The following is a 19,609-nucleotide window of genomic DNA, read 5'->3' on the forward strand; positions in this document are numbered from 1 at the left end:
CATAGCATGCTTAGAAAAAAAAAAATCCACCCTCCTCCGCCACCTCCCTTCTTTTCCAATAAAAATAGCAGGGCTTCCTTTACTGCATAAGAAATGTCCCGGGGGGGGGGTTTTTTTTAAATTAAGAAAAAAATAAAATAAAGAAATGTCCCAGAAAGAAAGAGCCTTGGCCTTGAGAGTCGGAAGACTTGTGTTTAAAGCCTACCTCTACTATATATTAGTGGGGGGCCCTTGTGCAGATCTTCAAACCTCACCAAAACTTGCTTTTCTCATCCTCAAATAATAATAACAAAGGTACTAAAAGGACCAAATACTATATATACATATAGTACGTAATACCATCATAACTTCAGTGCTGTCTGTTCAAGAGGACACAGCCGTTTCCTTTGCGGGGGAGGAACTGCATTATTTACAATGTGCAGCAAGCAGTTCCCATCTCTCAAACACTTTTCCCCCCAAACCCCTTTTCCGTTAATTATGACAATAAAAGAAACACATCCATCTTCATCACGGAGCTTCAGGAAGGCCTGTAAGTGCTACTAACATTCAAATGAATTGGGTTCTTCTCTCTCTCTCTCTCTACGGTCTCCTTCCTCCCACAACCCAACATGCCTCCCCCAAGGAGCCCTCACCCGTTGTGCGTCACCAGGCACTGCCGCAGTCCCAGCTTGCGGAAGATGTCCACAACAATCTCCATGGGCGTGAGGTCAGTCACAGTGAAGGGGCTGAGATCCAGGATGTTCCGGAGCTTTAGGGTGGGCGGGGTGTAGGGCGGCATGGGAGGAGAATGTTCGGTGAAGTAAATGATGGACGTGCTCACAACCCCATCCTGTTTTTTTCGAGCATTTTCTATGTGAGAAGTAGAAAAAAAAAAAGTTGAAAATGGAAATGCTTGTTCTATCTTGAGGGCCCCTAATTCATCCCGTCCTCCCTCTGTCTTCCCCCCTTTGACACGTATTGATTTATTTCCACAGCGGATCCCATGATCCTCTTTCGGAAATCCTTACCAATGGAAATAATGAGATCTCTCCGGAGGACAAAACCCACAAGTCTTTGGGACTCCCGGGACACCACCACTGGGAAGCCACTGTAAGTGGTTTCACTGATGATGGTCTCTACATCTTCCACGGTCATACTGTCCTGAGTAAGGACAGTCAATAAAGGATCATTTCTTCGGGGTTTCATCACATCCATTGCCAGGGTCTTATGGGCAAACTCTTCTTTGGCTTCAAGAAAGGGGTAACCGTTGAGACGAATGTGGGCATCGTAGATGCCCTCTCGCCCAAGAGCGTCTGCCACCCACTTGCTTGTCATGGCTGCAGCCATCAGAGGCACAATGTACTCCAAGCCCCCAGTTAGTTCAAACATTATGACAACAAGGGAAACAGTCATCCGGGTCACCCCACCTGCAAAGAAACAGATACAGGCCACTGAAAACAGGAAAAGTTAAGACTCATGCCAGATAAGGGCCTGCGACAGACCCCCATCCAGGGAAAGCTTACTTACCAGAAACACTGCTAAGATGGGGGCTCCCCTGTAACTGCAACTGCATTACAGCCAGTTTATAATGGACATGAGTCACATTTCTCAAAATAACATCTACAGAAGCGCAAGAGGCCTTCTGCATTTTTCTCCTTTTGTTTCTTACTCGTGCACTGCTTTCTCCCCCCCTAATTATAAAGGTCATTGCAGAAGATACCCACAATTGGTGTAACACTACTGAGACGAGAGGTTCTCTGGAACATACAGGCCATTGTGGAAAAGTCAGAACACATTGCTTTAAAGTCTATAAAAGACGGGGCGGGCGCCTGGGTGGCTCAGTCGGTTAAGTGTCTGCCTTCGGCTCAGGTCATGATCCCAGGGTCCTGGGATCGAGCCCCGCATCGGGTTCCCTGCTCAGCAGGGAGCCTGCTTCTCCCTCTGCCTTTCCCCCCTGGCTTGTGCTCTGCTCACTCTCTCTCACAAATAAATAAAGTCTTTTTTAAAAAATTAAAGTCTATAAAAGAAAGTCATTACCCATAAGCTCACTGCCTAGAACTAAGCAGAGTGAAAATTTTTAATGACCTTTTTCAAGTTTTTCACTACATAAAAATGTATGTTTTTATGTAGGTGAGCTCTTATTACACATTTAATTCCCCACTGTGCTCCCCTCCCCCCACTTTATGTCAGAAACATCTTGGATGTTATCACAAGTTTATTTAACATTATATTTAAAGACGTTAAATATCAGCAACACATTTAATAGCTACATAGAATAACATTACAAGGTTATACGGACCATAATCCACTGAACCAGTCCCTTCCTGTGCATATTTAAGTTGATTCCAATTTCTTGCTATCATAAATAATCCTGTGATGAACACTCTTGGGCAGATATCCTTCTCCACGTTTCTGATCATTTCCTTAGTATGATGAAATTTGAGAGTAAAACTGCTCCCCAAAGGGAGGAATGTAGCTATATGATAAAGAATGCTTCCAAAGCACTTGAAAAATGGCAAACCCAAAAGGAAACGGATGGTCATTTAAAAAAAATAAATCAATCTGCAGTCAACTGTGTTTCATATCATGCTTCTTCATGATGTCACCTGGGTGGCAACTTCTTCAAACCCAATGCAGACACCACTCACCCAAGCAGGCTGCAGCCCCAACCATCGCATACAGGCCGGGGGTGATGCAATCCGCTCCCTGGCTACACCAGCTGTTGAAGATGGCCCAGTCATGGTGGTAATAAGCCAGCTGTTCCATCCCCACTCCCAAAAGTCGACCTGCTATAGCACCAACAGCCATGCTGGGGATAAACAAGCCAGAAGGGATCTGCAAAGAGAAAGCAACGGGTGCTTAGGGAGGAATGATGCGCCCGCCTGGCACGTGGTAAGGGCTAGAGGACTGACCCTCTGCGAAGCGAACAGGCCAAATGACAATTTAACTATGCACTAGGCTAGCAAGTGGCCGTAAAGACTTGTGTAACGCTACAGGGGCTAGAGGTTCTCTGGGACGTGCAGGCAAGGACGACTGCAGAGAAGCTTACCCTGATCCGGGGTCCATCAGGCAAGAGCCTGAATTCTCCAGACCAACACAGAACTGGAGGCAGAAATTAAGCCTTTCCCAAAGAAAAAGGAAAATAGATGGAGTTTCTCATATATGCAGACATGTTCCCCAATTCTGAATTCTTAGCAACAATTCCCCTCTATTGACTATATACCATGTTCTATGCTGGATACTCAACTGACAGGATTCCCTGAGTTCTTGACAACTACCCCTGGGGGGACAGGCATTAGGATTACCCAATCACAAAGAACTCAAGGTTCAGGGAGGTGAAGTAACTCACCCAAGGTCAGGATACAGTAAATACCAGTGCTGGGGATGAAACGCAATGCTCCTAACCACTCCCATATACTGAATCTTAACCTACTGCTCGCATTAAAAGGATTGTACATGAAGTTACATTTTATTTTGTAACGGTATAAAGAAAGACGAAATGATGACATTTTTTAAATGAGGTAGTAACTGTGGTTGCGTGACTATCCAAAACAAAAAAAACCCACTGCCACCACCACCAAAAGACCCTCTCATCGGTCTCCCGCTCTATTTCCTGACTCCTGGGATATATACAGTGAATTCTCAATGTTCTGTGTGAAGGGAGGGAAATGATGACAAGGACAAAATAAAACAGCAGATTATTTTTAAATAGGCTGTGTTTGATTGTGGAATACATATGAATCTGGGTGGGTCCGATGGTCTGAACACTCACTTTAAAGGAAAGAACGAAGCCACAATGGGGAAAAAAAAAAAAATCACTCAAGAAGCACTGTAAAACCTTCCAGGGTGTCGAGGAGGATGCGTATCAATTCGGAGACTATAGTACCGGCTAAACTGAGCTGTGGAGTCTTTTCTGGTTCGAATCTCCATTTCCCTAGAGAACAGAGGGAACTAACTTGGTAGGTGGGTGCTAAAGAAAAGACAAACAAATAACCTAGGGAGGAGGAAGAAAATACCTCAACGAATGTTCCTTTCTGATTTCTTCTGAAACATGGAAATGGTAACAGGTACCGAAAATAAAAGATGCTGGCCCGACATCTGCTTCTGACAGTTGCACTATTAACTTGGGATCACCTGTGAAGTTCCTGCTACTTGGGCACTGATGACAATGGTATAGAATGCATTTAGCGCCACACTGGGCCAAACCGTAGGACACTGCCATCTTAGGGTCAAAATGGTTGAATAATGGCTACTTCATTTGGTTCAACTTGATATTTTGCTCTATTGGCAAACTCTAAAGCCACCCTATAATGACCAAAAATGTGGTGGTCAGACATTGTTTTAATACAAAATGTGCATGAATAAATACCTCACCATCCCTTTTGAGGGGCAAAATCTGTTTTCCTCTGGAAAGGAGAACACACTTCTCCTTAAATCTCATCACTGAGGTTTGCATGTGGCCTAAAACTAGGCTTGGATGATGTTTGGTAGAGGTACAACTGTCTAGGAAGTTATGAGGACACGGGGGGGGGGGGCGGTGAGGGCTTCTGAGGGTGGGGGATAATGCTACATGAAGCTGGAAATGCCACATGAGCTTTGAAGATTGTATGGTGTCTTGGCTTTGCCCCCCAAAACCCACAGCCACACATCTACCCACCAAGTATCAAAAGGATGTGCTCACCTTCATGCCAAAGGTGAATATGGTGATGACAATTTTCAGTATGAGTGTCAAGGCCAGCTGCCACATGGCACTGTAGACTCCCACACCAGCCGGTCTGTCGGGCAGCTCTCCCCCCTTGCTTGTGTTGAAACGGTTCTCATAATCACAGAGCTTGGAGGAGTCCAGCAGGCCACAGTCATTGAACAGCTCAGAAATGAGCTCACTTGTGCTCATGCGTGTGTATTCGTTGGGGAAAGCCAGGATGGCAGTGATGGCTGTCACAACGAGTACCTCCACAACAGGGTACCTGCCCAGCTGAGTGGTCTTACGCTTCCGACACCAGGCAATGTTGGTGCGGATAAACAAAGCTCCCCACAGACCACCAAATATGCCCAGCAGAATGAAGGGCACGAGCTCAAAGAGATGCCAGGGGGTGTGAAACTCCACATAAAATAGAACCAGGCGGCTGTTGCCAAAGGGATTGATGGAACGTAGAGTAAAAGCTGCCACCAAGGCAGCAAAGAATGAGCGCCACAGTGTTTTGAGGGGGAAATAGTAGCTGACCTGGAAGAAAGAAGGTGAGAAAGCAAACGTAAACCAGGATGCAGAAACAGTTTCAGGTGAACAGTCGCTGCTGCAGTTCTGTGAGGACCGAAGAAGTGCCCAGAGAGCACTGGTCACACGGTAAATGGTAACCCGCTGAGTCGGGCGGAGCACTGCCGGTCCGCAATGTCCCATAGACACCGGCCAGGATTCCTGACACGAAAGCAACACACACATATTCCAGAGACAGAAAATAGTAGTTACCTCTTCTAGGCTGAATAACACCCCGCCGATTGGTGCCCCAAAGGCTACAGATACACCAGCTGCTGCTGCAGCCGACAAGACCTACAATCCAAAACTCAAAATTAGTGTTGGAATAATGACACCCTTCTACCGTCGATCATGTTTTAAAAAAGGAATGTTAGTGTTTACTAAACATTTAAAAAAAAAAAAAACCCAACTTACGTGCTCCATATCCAGTTGATCAAAAATGAAGTTCAATTCATATTTACTTATTTTGAGAGCAAACGTTGCAGGCTACATTTCAAATGCATGGTTCAAATGCTGGAACAGGTAGAGGGTCTTTCCTGTGTAATTAATCCAGGCATGTACTTTGTTCCGAATCATTCCCTTCATCCCCAGTACTCTCAATTCATTAACTGAACTTGAGTCTGTAGACCTATTAACCACCTAAATGAAGTCTTTTCAGTGATATATTTACATAGCGCTTTCTTTATTAAGGAATGCTTTTTAAATGAGATTTTAGAGAAGGCTGTCATGATACAAAACTGAAGCAACAATTGGCTCACAGCTACTCAGGAGCTGCAAATATTCATACAACAGGTAGCTGGGGGTTCCTGTACTCTGTGCCCCTCTCGGTGCCTGGTGACCGGTGGAAACAGAAATAGGGAGCAAACTAGAAGCAACGAGAAGCAAGGGGATAGACTCTGAAGGGAAGAGAAGACCCAAGTGTGTTTCGGTGAGGCAAGGAAAAGGGCTAGGTGGGAGAGGAAGAGGAAGGGGAAGAAGCTGTCAGAGGGAAATAAAAAAGGACAAGGAGGTAGAGGAAGAGAGCGAGTGTTACGTAGCTCAACCTCAGTATGTAGGCACACTCATGCGCATGGAGAATATGCATGACCAACACCCCAGAATTAACAGAAGGATAAAGTCCTTTCATTGGATTCTGGTTGCTGTGGAGTGACACGTGATTTGTGGTAGTAAGGAAATTTTTAAAAGAAAGTTCAATGAAAACGAAGAGCTTCTGAAGAATAAAGTGGTTCTTGGCAAAATAAATAGGCAGGTTTCCCTGGGAGCGCAGGATGGCCCAGGAAAATGAAGGGGAGGAAGGAGTGAGGTCTCCGGGGCTAGCCTGGGAGGACTTCGAAATTTGTGCCTATATACTGGCTTTCATCTGAGAAGAACGAGGACAGTCAAACAAGAGGATCTCAGTGACTCTTTAGGATGAATTATGAGGAAAAAGAAAGAACCGTGATGGCGGGTTTGCTTCAAGTTTTTGCTGACAGAGTGGAGTCTGTCTATGCCCTTCCTTCTCAAATCTGTAATCTCAACCATCTGCGCACTTTGACAAGGCCCTGGGACACAAAAGGGTTGCTGCCGATGGTGAGAGGGACAGGAAAAAATAACTGGAAAGTCTAAATAAACCATAGGAAGTGAACTCAAGATGCAAATATTCACGAGTCTAGTTAGAGAAATACAGGACACCTATACAGGGAAACAGCCCGAACTCCCCCTCTCATTTTATAAGGAACTGTCTGAACAAAAATGCCAATTTTATGGAATGAAAGAAACCGGCAATCTATAGTTTCGAAGTCCCCCTACCCACGCAAAACCAGCAAGAATCAACACTCTACTCTTGCCAGCTAAACTGGTTTTTTCATCTCTTTAGCTTCTGTTGTACCTTATTCCCATCTAACAACCTCATCAGTTTCACACTGCCTTTACGCCCCACTGCCATTTGACGGGTAGCTAAACAATCGACTCCAACTTCCCTCTCCCTTTCCTGCTAACCTTCCTCTCCTGCCAGGAACTTTCCCCCTTGAACTATCAAAATGGATTCCATATTTGAAATCTCAACATTTTTGAGTTTCCTTCTGGGCCTTATGGTTTGGTTTGGTTTGTTTTCTGAATAAATCACTGGGTTCCAATTTTGTGAAAAATCCGTTCTAATGAAATGACCTTGGCCTTGACCCATTTCCTATGTGATTTCTGTGTAATTCAAGGAAAACGGAGCAAGAACCATTGTTTTCTTAAATCCTTAATTATAGCAGGATAAAAGTAACCAATGACCCGGGACAGTTCTAAAAACTGTTCTTCCTCCGCAAAATGATACACATTAAGAACCGCATGAACGTGAGAACAGCTACAGAGATGCGGTGGGGGTGCTGTTAGCAGGGTTGAGGCAGAAGGCAGACAGAAATCCTATACACAGAGAAACTCATTCAGTGTGGCATTAAGGTAGAAATAAAAGATGGAAAAGCTGGTACCTGAAACACATGTGGAGCTTATATTCGTTCACAGGAATAAATGACTTCTTTTAAAAATCTTCTCTTATTTTTGAAACTTATTTTGTTATAAAACAGCACAACTTGTATAGAGTGATATGTAATAAAGGTTATTAGAGTTAAAGTCCTTACTTCTCCCTCACTACCACCTCACTTTCCTGCTCACCACAGGTGGACATTTTCAACAGTTTGGAGTAAAACCACTTTCCAGACATTTTCTTTCTAGGTGCACATATACATACTTTTTAAAAAAACACTGAGTTATTCTATACATGCATCATTCCAAAATTGGCTTTTAAAACTTAATGCTATTTTGTAGCCATCATTCCACGTCAATATTCGTAAGGCTATCTTCTTTAACGACTGCCTAGTATTCTATAGTACGGCCAGAATATCGTTTATTCGATCGCTCCCCTGTTGATGGACCTCGCGATTGTTTCGTTTTACTGCGATATTGACAAATGCTGCACTGACCAGCCCCACACACATACCTTGGTTCCCACACACTTGGGGTGTCCGTAGGAAAAATTCCTAGAAGTGGAACCACTGGGTCAAAGGGTATTTGTACTGACATTGGTCGAGTCCCCAGATCCTCATCCCTAAGATCGTACCACTTATGCTCACCAAAAAAAGAGACAATTCGGGCCATCTGTCATTACCTCTCTGCGCTTGGCTTCATTCTTCCTGTATTTGTTGAAACAATGGCACAGGATGTTCCCACAGCAGCAAGCCACGTGCACCAGGGGGCCCTCTTTGCCCAGGCTCAAGCCAGATGACACGGCCAGCACCAGCGTGATGGTTTTGATAATCAGGGTCCACTTACCCAAATAGCCCCTAATAATAAAACCGCTCAAGATAGTTTTTATCTGCAGGTCAAACACAGAGAGATTGAATATAGACTAAGCAAGTAAACAAGGTTGGGAAGCAATAATCTGGACCTCATTATGGAAACTGCACCTTTCGAACAAGTGACATAGAAATGTTTGACCTACGTGACCCCAATTTGGGAGGGATCCCGAGAGCCCAAGAAAGCAAGAACTGTTCTTTAAGCTTTCAAGTTCCTTTTCCCACCCCCACCCCCCTGCCATGTGCTAGCTGGGCAAGGGAGTACTGCCAGCATGACAGTGTGTGTATGTCGGAGAAGGGGAGGCAGAGTGGGAGGGTGTTTTCCTTACTTACATCCTTACAGGCCAGTAGAGCCTTGATTCTCTGCCAAAGAAATTTGTAACTATGACTTGGTCAGGAAACAGAGAGGGGCAAGGTCGTCTGGGTAACCTCAAATCTCAGTGGTTTCGGTCACTGTCAAGCAATCTAAGCCAAAAGTAGTTAGAAACAGGATTTCGGCCACCCTCCTTCTAAGCCCGAATCACATTATAGGAAATGTAGCAAAATAGTTTTATTTCTCCTGCTCGAACAAAGTTGACAATACCACTACTTTTTCCGGCCAGAAACCTGGGATCTACACTTGATCTCCTTGGGTAGGGAGCAGGGGTTGGCCTTCAAAGGGCCTGATTCCCCAGGAACCCGCAAGGGGGCTAGGAATCCACCCCTTTCGTGTCCAGGTGGCCCAGGCTGGGAGACTTGAGGGAAGATCTAGAGAGACCCCACATTTCCTCCGGGTCTGATCCTGTTTCATATTCGAATTGCAGGACAGGCTGGAATACCTATTAAAGGCTTTTAACCAGGAAGGATTCACTACTGTTAACCATTTATAAACCGTTTGAGAGACTCACCTCAGGAATTCCAGAGCCACAGGCGTAAGGCGCAAACACTTTGACAAGAGACACGGCAAGGAAGGCAAATAGGAGAGCCCAGAGGACGTACATGAAATAATTGACTATGTAGGCAAAGGCTCCCTGGAACAGGGGAAAAAGAAAGAAGCTTGTTTTAGCCCTGGCAGCCTCAGTGAGGCACTGAGGAGGAATAGGGTTTCGGGAGAGGGGCTCGGGAAGGGGAAAAACCTGTATCACATCGCTCAAAGGCGACCCCTGAAACTCTGTCAGCCCACTTGGCACTGAAAACGAGAGGCTTTGCTCCCCGCAAAGGAAAACTGACGCCAGCTGCTAAGGATGGACAAGAACGAAGAACAAACAAAACCCGAAGCAAACTCACATTCAATACGAGACCTCAGGCAGGTTCTGTGGTCAAACAGATCTGATTTTATGTCGATTTTATTAAGAGCCTGGAAAGCTCTCTTGCTGGAACGGCCGAACCTTGGCTACGCGTTTGAAGTGAAGACCAGTTCTACTTGCCCTGGTGTCAAATTCTCAAGGGGGTTATGGTGTCAAAAATTCCTGAGCGCTTTTCTTCAAATACACAGTTCCGTTCTATAGGGAGCCACCACATCTTTGAGAAATTTTGCTGTCACAGACTCAGCAAAAAGCAGATGCGAGTAGAAAGTTTCAGGCTCTGACCATAGAACAAAACCAGTGAGATGCCAGCTCATCCGAAGAATAAAACAGCAACAGCTCTTTTTAAAATGGAGAGAACATACTTGTGACACTGTCCTCCTAGGATAATCAAGTCTGCCAGAAAATAAATATAATTTTGACCACTAATAAGGAGTCACCAACATAAAGGGCTGGCAAATAGTTACATCTTAAAAAAAAAAAAGCAATTTTGAACATTAGGAGATGATGCTTACTGATAAAAAGAGAAGTTGAAACTCACTCGAATTACATGAAACACACAACTCACTGCACTTCTGGCTTCTTAAAACGTAAAACATTATTAAAATAATTCACTGACCTAAACAAGCAGAGCCAAACTGCTCAGGGTTTTTTTTTTTTTTCTCCTGAGTTATAGCTTTGACACAAGTTTTCCATTATTTTAATCCCTCAGAGGAATAAATAATTGCTCTCTCTTGGCCTTTCAAATGTAGCTAGGGAGGAAGAAGACTCCAGAAGCAGGAATCAAAGAGGGAGAGGGAGTGGAAAGGCAAGTAGCTAAAAGCGGCTGGGGCCAGAAACCTGGAGGCTAAGTTCTTGGCAGGAGAACTCTTAGAATCTAGAAGACTCTCCAGGCAAGGATTTCATTCATTAAAAAAAAAAAAAAAAAAAAAAAAAGACGGCCAGAGAAATGTGTCACTTGAGCAAATCTCAAGCTCCAGTTTGAAAGCCACAGTTGGAATACTTAAAAAAACACATAAATGGCTATGACGGGGTAGCATGGGGGAGCCTTACAGGGATGGAACAATAGTTCTAGATCCTGATTGTGGTGGTATTACATAAATCTACATGTGTGATAAAACTGTAGAGAACTGCATACACACATACACATGCACACATACACACACACACACATCTATGCACGTAAAGTTGGTGAAATAAAGTCTGTGGATCATATCCTTGTCTTGCTACTATCCTCTGGTCATAGAAGATGTCACCATTGGGGGAGGCTTGGGTGAAGGGTATGGGAGACCTCCCTTGCTGTGCAACCTCTTGTGAATCTATAATTACTTCAAAAATAAAAGAATAAAAAAAGGCAAGGGAGTCTCTCTCTCTCTCTCTCTCTCTCTCTCACACACACACACACACACACACACACACACACACACACATACACACACTCACCCTACATTCCAGGGCTTCTCAAACTTTTCTACCCAAGTACTCCTAATCTAGGAGAGAGGGTAGGGGATAGGCTACTCAGGAGCAGAGCTGAAACAGAGATTGCTTTATCTTAATAAACATGGAAATTTTGCACCCCTTTGTAATCCAAGGTAGTTTTAGAAAAAAATATTCAAAAAAAACCCCACTGATTTTCTGAGAAGGCACACAGCATTTATCTTGTGGTTTTTACCCACCCACTGGCACGCCAACTTTAGCCCAGTTGGAGAAGAACAGACCTAAACCCTCTCACACGTATGGTATGTACCTAACCCTTTTACGGAGCTCTTTGCCCCAGCCAATGTGTACAGTCATTTATGTACATAAACACTCTTATTTCTGACTTCACTATTTTCCTATCCTTCTTTTCCCTTGACTGTGTGTGTGCGCGCGCGCGTGCACGCACACATGCACACACCCCATTGCAAATCATCTGTGGACCAAAGTAGGAATAAAAATGCATTTTAAATGTATAAATATATATCCTAGCCTTGTCTCAGTCACTTTGCCAACAGAGTAAATGAGGAGTGAGCTGAGATGGTACCTGTTTTGGTTGGTGGAAGCCAGAAAGGAACTGGGAATTGAGAGCTGTTTTGTTCTGTCTGGTGTGTTTTTGTTTTTAGTAGGAGAGATCTAACAAACAGCTCAAGTGGTAACAGAGAGGGAAGCAACTGGAAAACAAAGTTATCTTTACATTGAAAAATATCTGCTAGGAGACAAGGACAAATGAAAATATTGATTTATTCTCCAAAGAAGGCTACTGGCAATTTTATTCCTGCGTTTCTGTTATTTTCATATGGAATGTATCCTTATTTTTTTTAATGTACTAATGCAATGCTCAGGGGAAAATGACTTCTGGAGTGTATACAACAGACACATTTTTAAGCCACTCTGTCGTTGTTAGAAATTATAGCGTCCCTGTTGGCTGGCTCTGACATTTTTACTGAAATTATTAGAGAAAGACAGATTCAATCACACCCCGTACTAACAGCTAAGGAGAAACACCGGGACTGTTTACCACAAGCAAAAACATGAAGTCACTGTGTAAAGCATCAAAGCGAGGGAAATAGGGTCGCACTCACACCACAGAGAAAGGCAGCTGGCGCTGGTCCCCCTTTCCATGAAGAGGAAAAGAGGGGCGCATTCCACAAGTGCTGGTGAGTACAGTATAAGAAATTCAGTCAACGTAAGAATAAAAGCCGGCGGTTTGGAAATCTTCACAATGCATTACCTCATCGGTGCTGATGATAAGCTGGGACCAGCTGTTCCACTCTGGGCATTTGTCTCTGTCTTCGAAGGTGACGTGGTCGGAGTTCCAGCAACAGTGCTCATGGTTAAACCAGAATCCCTCCGTGCATATGCCTTCTTTTAAGTCTGTCATCCAATGAGCAGAAATGTCTATCAAGCCAGCTAAGGAACCTGATTTGAGGCAAGGGAAGGGAAGGCCAAAGTTGTCAAGAGAAAACGAGGGAAATGGCAGCAAAATAATGGACGAGCCATAAACTTCCCGGCTCCGCCTGCAAACTCTTTCTGATGGTCTGTCTGCTTGATTTCCACCTATCACCTCCAAGAGATTTCGCCTGTCATTAAATGCCTATTCAAAATGGGGCACCTAGGTGGCTCAGTTGTTAAGTGTCTGCCTTCGGTTCAGGTCATGATCCCGGGGTCCTGGGATCGAGCCCCGCGTCAGGCTCCCTGCTCAGCGGGAAGCGTGCTTCTCCCTCTCCCACTCCCCCTGCTTGTGTTCCCTCTCACTCTCTCTCTGTCAGATAAATAAATATTTTTTTAAAAAATAAATAAATGCCTATTCAAGAGGGGGTTAAAAAAAACACAAAACACTGTCTGCATTGAACACTGTGTCTGTAGAATTTCTACATAGGGGAGCTTGGGGGAGGGCAAAGTGGTTGGGTGGGCGCAAGGGGTGAGTAGATTTGCCCTTTAGCTGATTTACATGGCCAAGACTCTGCTTTGCCTCACAGTTGCCGGATACTGATCTCCGAAGACAATCAAATTTCTTAAAGAGCATTTTATTCTCACTATTTACAGAAGACTGAGAAAATGTGAATTGCCTGCCTTGAAGACTCTTATATGATCTTTGTCTGAGATGGCCGGGGGAAGGGAGCTGACGAAGACTACTGAGAGGAGAGCTCAGCCTTGTTAGCGATCCTGCTCCATGGACGAGGGAGCCTGAGCCATGGCAGGAAGGCATTCGAGGCTGAGGGAAATGAACCTGAAAAAGCACATGGAAAGTTACATGAAGCTACAGACATGTCGAAGCCTCCTGAGCCTCGCACGTGAACATCTCGAAGTTTTCATACTGAGAAAGGAGCAAACAATATTATCTGCAGAACAGCCACCAAAGGCAATTCTGAGAAGCTGAAGAGTGAATGGGGATTTATGTGCTATGGTTAACAGACTGGTAGGGTTAAGATCGTTATAGTACTTTCGATTCTGGCCTTCTCATCATTTCTGTCGTCCAGACAAAGAAACTCTGGCCTAAAGAAATGAAATGGTCTAGAATCACGCTTTAGGGAAATAGCAAAGACACCATAAAATTCACAGCCCCTGAATTCCCAGACTGTTCTTGCGTTCAGACACACTGCTTCTATTGTTGCTCTGCGGTGCTTAAAAACAAAATGCCCTGTGTGTTCGAGGGAAAGAAAAATATTCACTGGCCACCGAGTGACAAGAAATACATTAAAAAGTTGAGGATATTACGCCTACATTCCAACAGGCTGGAGGCCATGTCATGTGTATGTTTGGGTAGGTGCTAAAAGTGTTAACAGAGGTTATTTACATACTTGAATAACCTAGTCAAATCTAACACCTTGTTTGACACCTCCTCTCGGCCACGCCCACCTTCTCCAGCCTTCTAACTCTTCATCCTAACTCTTAATTCAGAAAATTGACATGTGTTACAGAGTTTGGCTTGTTCTCTGGTTGTTTTCGTGTGAGCCTGTCTTATTCTACCTAATGCCGGTACCCCCAATCCTATCCTCCCTTCTCCTGCTGTTTTGCCTTCTTTTCCCGATGGGCCCCTTCTTCCCCGGTGACAAATTTTATCAGGTTTCCCTTACCCTACAGAACAAAATGCTTTCCCTTGTCCTCGTTACCGTTCCAAGCTTCTGTCCCTTCTCTCCTTCCAATGGCCACCAAATAGCTCCGGAACTTCTACGCTGGTCGCTTCCCCTTGAAATCTGACTCCTGATATTTTTTTATGAGATAGTTTTCCAAGGTCACTGGTATCCTACTAACTGCTAAACTATAACCTTTTCCTTCCCTTCAGCCTCTCTGCAATACTTAGCATTACAGACCACTCGGTCTACCATTAGCCAACTCTAGACTGGCCAGACCACTTCTCTCTCCCGCGCGAGCCTGTAGGGGTAGTACTAAGCCCCGAGACCACGGGTTGGCAAACTATGGCCCAGGGGTCAAATCTGCCTCTATGCTTGCAAGTAAAGTTTTTTTTTGGGGGGGAGGGCCACAAATCCTAAAATATTCACCATCTGACCCTTTACCAAAAAACACTGCTGACCCCTTCCCTAGATAATCTTTGAAAACCCAGCTATGGCTGAGCCTTTCTTCATTTGCAGCAACCGTCTTATGCTCTGTGGCTCATAACGCTTCTCCAGGTAACAGCAGCAGCGGTGTTGTTAACAACTGTGGGCATCGTGCTGAGCACCATCCGTGCTAGATCTCATCTACCCACTATTCTGTCCTCACAGCAAACGTGGACTATGCGTACTCTTATGAGCCCCATTTTATAGATCAGTAAACTAGAGCTGCCAAGGGTTAAGAAATTTGCCAAAAGTCACAAAACTATCAAGTGCCAGGGCTGGAATTCAAGTCCCAGTAGCTGCAAAGTAGAGCCCGTGCTAACGGCCATTTTATCCCATCTACCTCCAGGTTTCCCACCTAACTTCTCTTTCAGCTCAATATTCCAGATCCTCCTAGGCCCATCGTTGAATGCCGTTAAGGATACAACCCTTAGTATCTCTGCCAGGGTATTTTTGGCTTTCTGCTTCCCCGGTGGGAGGGGAAGCCTGCCTGGAAGCTTGCTTTAAAGCTGTATGGGCATAGCAAGGGCACTATTCCTACTTAGACTGTGCATTGTTTGGAGCGGCTTGGGAGGTTGACGAGATGACAGGAAAAGGTAGTGCCATCCCACTCGTCCACCAGCATGTAAGTTTCCTGAGGGCATGGGCCACATCTTCTATGCTGTTCTTCACCACCAAATGAGAGAGCAGATGTTTAAGAAACACCTACAAAAAGCTCCCAGGAAGTTCTCTTTCTTCTCTATCTCCTCTTATACACCCCACATAGTATGTGTTTAAAAAAAAAAAAAACAAAAAACATTGTCTCAGAGCGCCTGGGTGCCTCAGTTGGTTAAGCATCTGCCTTCAGCTTGGGTCGTGATCCCTGGGTCCTGGGTTCTGGGATCAAGTCCCAGTCGGGCTCCCTACTCAGAGGGGAGCCTGCTTCTGCCCTCTGCCCCTCCCCTGCTCGTGCTCTCTTTCTCTCTCAAATAAATAAAATCTTTAACAAAAAAAAAAACCTTGATTGTCTCTATTAGAAGGACTCCTCCTCAAGACAATCACTGGAAGGCAGTGCTAATAGGGCCTTAAAATGGATACAATATTTTATAGCATACAAATGCATTTAGATACATTTCCCCTTTTAACTGCATTTATTTAAGGAAGGGGATGCAGTATCCCTTTACAGATGGGAGCATTGAGCTTCCTCAAGGTCCACCAGCAATATATTGCATGTAGGAAAACTGTAAAGCACAGCACTCAACTCAGTTCATGACTTGGGGGAAGAGCACACCACAGTTTTAGGAGATTTGTTTAGAAAACAAACACAGTTTACCATACCTGATAAGAGCCCAATAAGTAGCATTAACAACCAGCCAGAAAACGCATCGCTCACACTGTGAATTAAGGCCCATGTCGACTCTTTGCTTTTATTGGTAATCTAGGGAGAAATGAGAAAAAACTGGTACACTCTATACACACGCTTGCTTTTTCACCTTAAAATGCACAGTAAAGAAATACAAAGATAAATCTGTTCATTAGGCAGAGAGACCAATCTGGAGTTACTTCTCAAATAATCTCGGGGTGAACTGACCTCATCGGGAACTTGGGAGGTTTACTGAAGCTTGTCTTACTGAACCCCACCTTTCTCTGCAGTATCGCAATGGCTCCAAGTACCTTAGTCAGGGATTCCCCATTCAGCTGCTAATTCTCTATCACCTCAATTTGGTTTGCTTTTTGCAGTGGTCTCTGTCTGCCCCAGACATCCGATATTCTAAGGATGGTCTCTTGACTCAGGCAAATAGGCTGACTGTTTTTCCAATCGACAAACACGGGCTTATTTGAGTGGTGAAAGTACAGTGGGAGGTTTCCTATCCGGGCTGTGCTTCAAGTGAGGCAAGTTCCAAGACTTGCTCCCCGCACTGATCACAGATACTAAATGGTATCAGGGATGCATCTATTTTCAAAAACCTGCTGGGAAGGGTGCCTGTGTGGCTCAGTCAGTTAAGCTGATGCCTTTGGCTCAGGTCATGATCCCAGGGTCCTGGAATCGAGCCCCGCATCGGGCTCCCTGCTCAGAGGGAAGTCTGCTTCTCCCTCTCCCTCTGCCCCTCACCCTGCTCATGCTCTCTCTCTCTCTCTCAAATAAATAAAATCTTTAAAAAAAAAAAAAAAAGACCCTGCTGGGAATATCTGAGGCTAATCGAGAGGTGCAGAAAGGTCTTCTGCCCTTGCCTCAATTTAACCCTTCAGTGCCCACATTTCAAAACCAAGCATTCTGACAGCTTTGTCATTGTCCCCCTTCTCTGCACCTCTATTTCTTATCTTTGAAACTGTGACTTCGTTACCCCATCTTCATCTACAGCACTATCACAAATAATGATAAATTATTATAAACATTTTAAAAGCATTTTAAAAATTCATCTTGACCTATGACTTTAAGTTTCCAGTTTTAGTGCTGAAAGTAGATGAGGTGATGTTTTTTTCTGTGACAGTGTTTCCAGTCAGATGATGAACAGTTTAATGCAAAAAAAAAGTCCCTTTTGATCACTTGATAAACACATTTTAATTGATTTTGAATTATTGTTAATTGGCATAATGTGTCTCAGATGTGACCATTTTCAGATAGTGGGAAAGATGCCCTTGTCGTATCCCAGGTGACTTTCACAATGTAAATAACATGCTGAATATGCACGTGATGACAAATTGAACTTTGAATTACAGATGGCAGAAATTCTAAAGCCTGCCTGATGAATTGATACGATAGAGTATGTGTGCATGTTTCCAAACAGTGGCAACCTTATGAAAAAAACATGGAGTGTTTTTGTGGAGATCCCCCTTTTCAGTTAGGATAGAAAATTCAGTGAGATGGTCACAAATCCAAGGATTACACAGGAATTTCTCAAAGCTTCTCCCAGGGACAACCTGACTGTGAGGCTCCGGTGATCATGAGAAAACCAGTCAGGAGATGGAAATGGCTTAAGAATACGAAGCGATCTGCCCCTGACTGCTCAGGAGACTTGCCTGGCTCTGAGAGAAGGAAATCATGAACACAGGAGAGAGTGGGACCAACTTAAAAAAAAAAAATCACATTTTAAATTTGGACTCAAAGCAGAAATAGTAAGGAAAAAAAGAACCACACCGAAGGTTGGTTGAAAGAATGTCTCACCAGAGGATCACCCACTGAATTCGGATCACTGGGGCTAGGGCCCTCCCTTTCTAATAAGCTCTCCGTGAGGCCCTGATGCGAGCTAGAAATTGTGATTCCCTGATTTAAATGACACACAGCAACAAGTTAAAGACAGACTGCTTTAAGAGGTTTTCACGGGACTCTGGAAAGAGAAAAGTGGGGAAATTCTCTCACCAAATTCAAAGGAATCTGTGTCATAGCCATGAGCGCCATCTTAGTACCTATCACATTTAATTAATGTCCTTAATTTTGGATTTGATTGGTCTTGTGGGTTTGAGTCGAATGTGTACATTTTGTCTTATGGTTGTTCAAGAGCCATAATCACAAGGACTTTATCCCGTAGGCTTCAGTAAACACCAGGGCTCTGGGGTTTTTTGGGTTTTTTTCTTCTTTTATTCCTTTGAAAGCAGCACCCTTTCTTTTCTTAGTTCTAAAACTCCTGTTTCAGGGAAAACCATAAAAGGGAAACGAGATCGGGCGCCTGGGTGGCTCAGATGGTTAAGCGTCTGCCTTCGGCTCAGGTCATGATCCCAGAGTCCTGGGATCGAGTCCCGCATCGGGCTCCCTGCTCCTTGGGAGCCTGCTTCTCCTCTGCCTCTCTCTCTCTCTCTGTGTCTCTCATGAATAAATAAATAAAATCTTAAAAAAAAAACAAAAAAAAAAAATCATTTTTTGAAAAAAAAAAAAAAAGGGAAACGAGATCGAGGAAGACGATCTCTGAAATGCACTTCGGTCCCCTCCACCAAGTTGGTTTTCACCTCTTTGCTAGGCACTTATCCTCACGTCAGGGCTGCAAGGATTCTTTCCAACTACTTTACTACAGGAAGATAAATCACCGTTAAATAGAAATTCTTAAAAGCACATACAAGATGCCCTAAAAATAAAAATAAGTTAAAAAATAAAACCCTACATTGCCAGTAGACACCAGATTCAGCCAGATCCAGGGCTGAAGGAAAGCACACATGGAAAGAATACGTATCTTCAACTTCTTCCCCTGGTGCTTCCTGACACTTAGCTCACGTACCATCTTTGTTCTTACCTCTCGGTGCCTATCCCGGTCCCGTGACTTCTCCCTCACCCAGTCAATTGTGTTGAAATCATCATAGGTCCCCACACCAGGGATTGGCTCCTCCAAGAAGTCCATCATCCTATTTGAAGAACCTATTCCTCCACCATTGTATGACCTGTCCTCTGTATTGAACAGGAAGCAGACATTAGTGCCTCAGACACTCTAAACACTTTGATACCTCCCTGCTAAGTACCAAAAGGTGAGTCCTTAAACCATCGGATGATTACAGTTAGGGTGTGCTGATAAAGCAATATAATCATTGGTGGGAACATCCATCGTATTTAGAGGTTTCTGTGGTCTAGGCACAAAACGGTGAGTGCCTTCAGGCCGTATAAATGGAAAGGGACAGATGAGCAGGACAGTACAAAAGGGAGAATTGACAGGAGTTGAAGTGTAGTGGGAAAGGATTTATGAAACAAAATACAGGAGCGCGCGGAGCAGCTTAGGTTTTTCAGTTTCTTTTATGGAAGGGAGACAAAAGGGCCAAAGGTCTTTGCAGACATAT

General features: G+C 44.2%; 1 protein-coding gene across 4 annotated transcripts in view; it reads right to left on the reverse strand.

Moving 5' to 3' along the window:
- CLCN5 (chloride voltage-gated channel 5) overlaps window positions 1–19,609 on the reverse strand; it is a 156,234-nt gene that overhangs the window by 4,687 nt on the left and 131,938 nt on the right. For all 4 annotated transcript variants that reach the window (XM_025857651.2, XM_073901804.1, XM_073901803.1 and 1 more), the window contains 10 exons: window positions 19,075–19,226; window positions 16,187–16,286; window positions 12,544–12,731; window positions 9,438–9,560; window positions 8,364–8,570; window positions 5,447–5,527; window positions 4,661–5,203; window positions 2,628–2,814; window positions 1,008–1,406; window positions 633–849 (listed from right to left, as the gene is read on the reverse strand). In XM_025857651.2, the coding sequence (XP_025713436.1) occupies window positions 633–849; window positions 1,008–1,406; window positions 2,628–2,814; window positions 4,661–5,203; window positions 5,447–5,527; window positions 8,364–8,570; window positions 9,438–9,560; window positions 12,544–12,731; window positions 16,187–16,286; window positions 19,075–19,226 (2,197 nt within the window). The remainder of the gene's footprint in view (window positions 1–632; window positions 850–1,007; window positions 1,407–2,627; window positions 2,815–4,660; window positions 5,204–5,446; window positions 5,528–8,363; window positions 8,571–9,437; window positions 9,561–12,543; window positions 12,732–16,186; window positions 16,287–19,074; window positions 19,227–19,609) is intronic.

This window comes from Callorhinus ursinus, unplaced genomic scaffold (assembly GCF_003265705.2).
Source record: "Callorhinus ursinus isolate GAN/ISIS: 27379988/994484 unplaced genomic scaffold, GSC_fseal_2.0 scaffold16, whole genome shotgun sequence".
Classification (NCBI taxonomy): domain Eukaryota; kingdom Metazoa; phylum Chordata; class Mammalia; order Carnivora; family Otariidae; genus Callorhinus; species Callorhinus ursinus.